Source organism: Scleropages formosus, chromosome 3 (assembly GCF_900964775.1).
Source record: "Scleropages formosus chromosome 3, fSclFor1.1, whole genome shotgun sequence".
NCBI lineage: Eukaryota > Metazoa > Chordata > Actinopteri > Osteoglossiformes > Osteoglossidae > Scleropages > Scleropages formosus.
In genome coordinates this window covers 37,838,418-37,846,018 of record NC_041808.1, presented here as the reverse complement: position 1 = coordinate 37,846,018, position 7,601 = coordinate 37,838,418, and the positions used below count along the sequence as shown (strand labels likewise).

The 7,601-nt window shown below is 47.8% G+C and overlaps 1 protein-coding gene across 1 annotated transcript; it reads right to left on the bottom strand.

Annotated features, from left to right (window-relative positions):
• Window positions 1-229: 229 nt before the first annotated feature.
• On the bottom strand, window positions 230-3,493 carry smim22 (small integral membrane protein 22). Its single transcript, XM_018744234.2, has 4 exons — window positions 3,468-3,493; window positions 3,195-3,325; window positions 1,062-1,135; window positions 230-746 (listed from the first exon to the last, which is right to left on the bottom strand). The coding sequence occupies exons 2-4, from the start codon at window positions 3,313-3,315 to the stop codon at window positions 699-701; spliced, it is 243 nt and encodes an 80-aa protein (XP_018599750.1). The 5' UTR covers window positions 3,316-3,325; window positions 3,468-3,493; the 3' UTR covers window positions 230-698.
• Between the last annotated feature and the right edge of the window lie 4,108 nt (window positions 3,494-7,601).

Genomic DNA, 7,601 nt, shown 5'->3' with positions numbered 1-7,601 from the left:
TTCATCCATTCACATTGTCTCAGCGTGGTTATTACCTTCATGCGTGCGTTAGTTGAATATGCTAACCTCATAAAGCTTTGCATAGGGACTGGCACAAAGAAAAAGTAAAAGGATATCTTACATATTTTGCTTTTACTACACAAGCTCTGTCAGTTACTAATATGGAAGTGAAGCTGAGTAACTGGAAGACCTTTATCATCACATTACACTTTAATGACATTGTAACTGAAAGAGGAAAAGTGCAGAATCAGGTACACATTTGATTTTAATTAAGAAAAAAGGCCAAGTACATGTTGGAGTTTAGTAACAGAAATGGTAAGCATATTCCTGCATGGTGCTCACTGGTTTTTGTCACCAGCCTGCATGTCTGCCCATGTCACTGAATGTGGTACATGTCCAAAGCTCAGTAACAGCTTCACACAAAATGGTTTTGCAAAAAACATTTCCTTTAGAAGAAAATGAAATGTTTTCCAGTGACTAAGGACTACAATGGGGTGTTTCAAAATCTCATGAGTTTTCAGCACGCATCTGGCACAGGTTCAACATTGCAAAACACAACAGGAAACTCCTCTCAAAAACATTGAATTATAAAGATTTCTTAAACTGATTAGCAGAATTATCTATTCCATTATTTCCTTTTTCCCCTTACAGATTAGAGCAGAAATCACCAGAGGTCTTCACATCACCCCAAGTGGTCTTTATGGCTCCATTGCTAAATTATCAATGCCCACCTTTGTTCTGCGAGGCTGTTGAAAATAAAGAACATTTTTTAAAATCATAATTGCATTACTGGACAGAAACACCATGCTGAATGAAAGTGTAATCAAATTACAGTAGATATATTTGATATGGCAAAATAATAGAGAGATTCTGTAATTTTAGAAAAACAGCACTTTTTGACTATTTCACTGATATCACAGAGGATCAGTGAATACAAAGGAATTAAATCACCACTGCTCAGTTACACTTTTAAAAGCGCATGTGTGCAGCAATGATTTTTCAGTGGCAATGTTAAACAAAAATGGGTAATTAAGGCTACTTTAAGAAATCTCATATTGTACCTTCTCCATAGTGTCGCAGCAGCAGCAACAGCAGCAACGAATGAGGACCAGGAGCACAAGTAACATTACCATCCCTTGAGGAAACAAATTATGTGTCAGTAAAACACTCCAGTGGAGGGAGCTCTTCTAGTGAGGCTAATAGTCCTACACACTGTGCTGGTCACAAACACAACAGTTGCTACATGGGAGTTATGCTTTTAAGTAACAAGCAGGAGCACCTGGTGGGGCACTGGTTAGTGCTACTAGCTGTGGACCCAAAGGTTGCAGGTTCAATCCCCCCAATCTGGCTGTAGTACCCTTGAGCAAGGTACCTACCCTAAATGGTTCCAGGAACATTACCCAACTGTATAAATGGGTAAATAATTGTTGATAGACTAACATTACAAGTTGCTTTGGAGAAAAGTGTCAGCTAAATTAATAAATGTAACAACATGCTACAGGAAAAGACTACACCTTTTCAGGTGGCTTTCTTGAAAATCTCTGGTTCTTATATACTTGTAATGGGGAGGAAAAGGGTGGGATGAAAAATAGTTCTTTCACTATATTTTAATACTGTTAGCCACTAACTGTTTGTATTCTATCACTTTTATGACAATAGATACTTTATTTAAATGGACGTTAAACCTCATCTATGTCACATATTTCTATGAGATGTACGTCGCTTTGGAGAAAAGCTTCTGCTAAATGATTAAATATAAATGTACATAATACATACGTGGCCCCCCGTGTTCCATTTTTTCAAGATTGTGCTTCTTTAGTTCACAGTGCTACTGTATATCTTAACTGTTGTAAAGCCACATGGCAAATAGTGAACATTTATTTAAATATGTGACCTGACACTGTGCATTATTTTGAAAAGGAAGCAACTTAATTAAAAGGGGAAGTCCTTTAGGAAGATCTGAGGCATTGCTCTAGGTGGGCCTTGACAACTGTGTCCAGAAGAAGGAACTTTCATTAGTGAGCAGCATGTGTTCAAAACAGCTTTCTTTATTTTTCCCATTCTCAGGCTAGAACTGTATCTGCAATTTTATCAAAATTTCTCATTAGTTGGAATTTTAATAAATCAGCAATCATCTACAAGAGACAATGCACATGGTTTCATACAATATACATGTTATATGAGGCAGCTGTTTATCATTCAGTTAATCACATTTTTATAAATTGTACAGTTATGTATCCATAGCTGATTGGGATTCACTACTTTCAGCATTTTTGGTCCAAATCTCAAAATTATTTTCCAGTTTCCATTACCTTTGTTTCTGAAACCTGACAACTTTAGTCAGTAAAAGTTAGTTGTAATTGAAGAGTTTTTTTTCAATGTCTGTTTTAGAGACTGTTTGAATTTAATGGAGAGAACTTCATCCCTGTAAATTTACTCTAACTGAAATAAATTAGGACCAGAACGCCATTCTATAAGTTATTAGAAAATGTTGGTCACACCAGTGATGTATTGTAACCTTCTGGCCTTGAGCTCTACCTGTATCTATGTGAACATATTTGCAATCCATTGATTAGATACAGTATTAGATGCTCTCCAGTCTCTCCCATTTTCTAAGCACAGGCCAGGGTACATCCTATAAGGGTGCCAACCCATCACGGGGGAATCACTCACTCATTTACTCACTATGAAAAATGTAGAGTCATCAGTTCACCTGAAACATATTTTTGGGCTGTGAGAGGAAACCCAGTTGAACATGGGGAAGAACATGCAATGTCCTCAAAGTCTAAACCAAATTCGAACCCACGCCCAAACACATAGACCAGATGGTGTAAGCATCAGAGCTACCTGCTATAACACATGCTTCCCAAACATAAAACATGTTTAGAAAAATTCAACAAATTGATTGTCAGACTCAGTGGCACAATACAAGGGTCACATGCACATTGTCTGAAACCACTTGTCCCAAGTGGGGTCGTGGTGAACCAGAGCCTAACCCAGCAATACAGGGCGTAAGGCTGGAGGAGAAGGGAACACACTCAGGACAGGACGCCAGTCTGTCACAGGACACATCAAGCAGGACTCAAACCCCAGATCCACCAGATAACAGGACCCAGCCAAACCCGCTGTGCCACCACACCCCCTAAATACAAGGCAAGTATTCAGAAATTAGGGATTAAATAAAATTTTCTTACCAATAAAAATGAAGAATACAACAAAAGAAGCAATGTCCCAGTCAGACTGGAAAAGCTGTTTTGACTGAAGCCGGGAGACCACATCATTAAACTGGTTCTGCAGCTGGTTCTGAAGGTCCATGGTTGTCAGACTAAGGAAGCAAGAGCAACAGTGGAGAATGAAACTGTTGAACATCTTGAAGTTGGTAAATATGAACATGACAACACAGATAATGTACATAATCTATTGTTGCTAGTATTATTATTATACCCCTCCGCGAACCGCCACCTTACCGAGGTGGAGGGGTTTGAGTGCCTGAATGATCTCAGGAGCTATGTTGCCTGGGGCTATATGCCCCTGGTAGGGTCTCCCAAGGCAAACAGGTCCTGGGTGACAGACGAGACAAAGTGCGGTTCAGAATCCCCTTATGACTATTAAATCAAGGATCTCATTCACCCCGCCCGGTATGGGGTCACCGGGGCCCCACCCTGGAGCCAGGTTTGGGGGGGGGGGCTCGGTGGCCAGGTCTATGCCCACGGGGCCTGGCCGGGCTTAGCCCGAAGCCAGGACGTGGAGCCGTTCTTCGGTGGGCTCACCACCTGCCGGAGAGGACATAAGGGGCCTGTGCGTTGTGATTCGGGCAGTGGTCGGGGCCGAGTGCCCGGTCGACCCAAACCTCGGATGCCAACTCTGGCTTTTGGGACTTGGAATGTCACCTCACTGGCAGGGAAGGAGCCTGAGCTGGTGCGGGAAGTTGAGAGATACCGTCTAGATATAGTCGGGCTCACTTCCACTCACAGCTTGGGTTCTGGAACCACTCTTCTCGACCAAGGGTGGACTCGCCACTATTCTGGCGTTGCCCAGGGTGAGAGGCGGCAGGCAGGTGTGGGCTTATTAATAGCCCCCCAGTTCAGCCGCCATGTGTTGGAGTCTACCCCGGTGAATGAGAGGGTCGTCTCTCTACGCCTTCGGGTCAGGAAACGGTCTCTCACTGTCGCTTGTGCTTATGCGCCTAGCGGCAGTGTAGAGTACCCGGCCTTTTTAGAGTCCTTGGGGGGCGTGCTGGAAAGCACTCCCATTGGGGACTCTGTCGTTCTACTGGGGGACTTTAACGCCCACGTGGGTAGCGACAGTGACACCTGGAGAGGCGTGATTGGGAGGAACGGCCTCCCTGATCTGAACCCGAGCGGTGAGTTATTGGATTTCTGTGCTAGTCACAGTTTATCCATAACAAACACCATGTTCATGCATAAGGGTGTCCATCAGTGCATTTGGCACCAGGACACCCTAGGTCGGAGGTCGATGATCGACTTTGTAGTCGTTTCTTCTGATCTTCGGCCATATGTCTTGGACACTCCGGTGAAGAGAGGGGCTGAGCTGTCAACTGATCACCACCTAGTGGTGAGTTGGATTCGATGGCGGGGGGAAAAAGCTGGACAGACCTGGCAGGCCCAAACGCATAGTGAGGGTCTGTTGGGAACATAGGGCGGAGGCCCCTGTCAGAGAGGTCTTCAACTCCAACCTCCGACAGAGCTTCGACCAGGTCCCGAGGGAGACTGGGGACATTGAGTCTGAATGGACTATGTTCCACGCCTCCATTGTCGGGGTGGCGGTTCGGAGCTGCGGCCATAAAGTCTCCGGTGCCTCTCGCGGAGGCAATCCCCGAACATGGTGGTTGACACCGGAGGTAAGGGATGCCGTCAAGCTGAAGAAGGAGTTCTATCGGGCCTGGCTGGCTCATGGGACTCCTGAAGCAGCTGACGGGTAACAGCGGGCCAGATGGAGCGCGGCTCTGGCAGTCGCCGCAGCAAAAACTCGGGCCTGGGAGGAGTTCGGTGAGGCCATGGAGGAAGACTTTCGGTCGGCCTCAAATAGATTCTGGCAAACCGTCCGGCGACTCAAAGGGGGGAAGCAGTGTTCCGCCAACACTGTTTACAGTGGAAGTGGTGCGCTGCTGACCTCAGCTGAGGATGTCCTCGGGCGGTGGAAGGAGTACTTTGAGGATCTCCTCAATCCCTCCGACATGCCTTCCGTAGAGGAAGCTGAGGCCGGGGACTCGGAGGGGGACTCATCCATTACCCTGGCTGAAGTTGATGAGGTAGTCAAAAAACTCCTCGGTGGCAAGGCTCCGGGGGTGGATGAGATCCGCCCCGAGTTTCTCAAGTCTCTGGATGTAGTGGGGCTGTCTTGGCTGACACGCCTCTGCAGCATCGCGTGGAGTTTGGAGACGGTGCCTCTGGACTGGCAGACCGGGGTGGTGGTCCCTCTTTTTAAGAAGGGGGACCGGAGATTGTGTTCCAACTATAGGGGGATCACACTCCTTAGCCTCCCTGGGAAAGTCTATGCCGGGGTACTGGAAAGGAGAATCCGACCGATAGTCGAACCTCGGATCCAGGAGGAGCAATGCGGTTTTCGCCCTGGCCGTGGAACACTGGACCAGCTCTAAACCCTCACTAGGGTGTTGGAGGGTTCATGGGAGTTTGCCCAACCAGTCCATCTGTGTTTTGTGGACCTGGAGAAGGCATTTGACTGTGTCCCTCGTGGCATCCTGTGGGGGGTACTTCGGGATTATGGGGTTCAGGGCTCGTTGCTACAGGCTGTTCGTTCCCTGTATGACCGGAGCAGGAGCTTGGTTCGCATTGCCGGCAGTAAGTCAGACCTGTTCCCGGTGCATGTTGGACTCCGCCAGGGCTGCCCTTTGTCACCGATTCTGTTCATTATCTTTATGGACAGAATTTCTAGGAGCAGCCAGGGAACGGAGGGTGTCTTTTTGTGGATGATGTGGTCCTGTTGGCTTCATCGAATCAAGACTTACAGCGTGCACTGGAGAGGTTTGCAGCCGAGTGCAAAGCGGCGGGGATGAGAATCAGCACCTCCAAATCTGAGACCATGGTCCTCAGTTGGAAAAAGGTGGATTGCCCCCTCCGGGTTAGGGGGGAGTTGCTCCCTCAAGTGGAGGAGTTTAAGTATCTCGGGGTCTTGTTCACGAGTGAGGGAAAAATGGAGCGGCAGGTCAACAGACGGATCGGTGCGGCGTCCGCAGTAATGCGGTCATTGTACCGGTCTGTTGTGGTGAAGAGGGAGCTGAGTCGTAAGGCGAAGCTCTCAATTTACCAGTCGATCTACGTTCCTACCCTCACCTATGGTCATGAACTTTGGATCATGACCGAAAAAATGAGATCGCGGATACAAGCGGCAGAAATGAGTTTCCTCCACCGGGTGGCTGGGCGCACCCTTAGGGAAGGGTGAGGAGCTCAGTCACCCGGGAGGAGCTCGGAGTTGAGGTGGCTCGGGCATCTGTTCCGGATGCCTCCTGGACGCCTCCCTGGGGAGGTGTTCCGGGCAAGTCCCACTGGGAGGAGGCCTCGGGGCAGACCCAGGACACGTTGAAGAGACTACGTCTCCCAGCTGGCCTGGGAACACCTTGGGGTTCCCCCAGAGGAGCTGGAGGAGGTTTGTGGGAAGAGGGAAGTCTGGGGGTCTCTGCTTAGACTACTGCCCCCGCGACCCAGTCTTGGATAAGCGGAGGAAGATGGATGGATGGATTATTATTATAACACACACACACACACACACACACACACACACACACACACACACACACACTTTCTGAACCGCTTGTTCCATTCAGGGTCGCAGGGAGCCAGAGCCTAACCTGGCAACACAGGGCGTAAGGCTGGAGGGGGAGGGACACACTCAGGACAGGACGCCAGCCTGTCGCAAGGCACCCCAAGCGGGACTCGAACCCCAGACCCACCAGAGAGCAGGACCCAGTCCAACCCACTGCACCACCGCGCCCCCCTATATTATTATAACATATTATAAATATTACTAAAATATATAATACACACACAGAGTGGCTAAAGCTGCTCATCTCGAGCGGGGTTGTGGCAAGCTAGAGCCTAACCCGGCAACACAGGGTGTAAGGCTGGGGGGGAAGGGCACACACCCAGGACAAGACGCCAGTCCGTCACACACACACACACACACACATTTTCAGAACCGCTTGTCCCATACGGGGTCACGGGGAACTGGAGCCTACCCGGTAACACAGGGCGTAAGGCCGGAGGGGGAGGGGACACACCCAGGACGGGACGCCAGTCCGTCACAAGGCACCCCAAATGGGACTCGAATCCCAGACCCATCAGAGATCAAGACCTGGCCAAGCCCACTGCGCCAACCACGCCCCCCTTAATATAATATAATATAATACAATATAATATGTATTATTATCAGTAGTAGTATCAATAGTACCTGTATTAAACAGGAAGCCTTACGGAAATAAAGTTATATACTTGTGTAATGTATGTCATGAAATATGTACTTGTTAAAGTGGTGAATGAAACGTGCTTAAGGTTTAAAGTTGTAAATAGGAACATGATTTGAAAAATCAGGAACTGCAATATCAGAAGTATTCAGTCAACATT

What these genes read in the sequence shown, in the direction of transcription:
- smim22 (XM_018744234.2), bottom strand. Translation starts at nt 3,315, where the DNA reads ATGGACCTTCAGAACCAGCTGCAGAACCAGTTTAATGATGTGGTCTCC. An exon ending in TGTATTCTTCATTTTTATTG is followed by an intron (nt 1,136 to 3,194) that starts GTAAGAAAATTT and finishes TGTTTCCTCAAG; the next exon opens with GGATGGTAATGTTACTTGTG. An exon ending in GCTGCGACACTATGGAGAAG is followed by an intron (nt 747 to 1,061) that starts GTACAATATGAG and finishes TATTTTCAACAG; the next exon opens with CCTCGCAGAACAAAGGTGGG.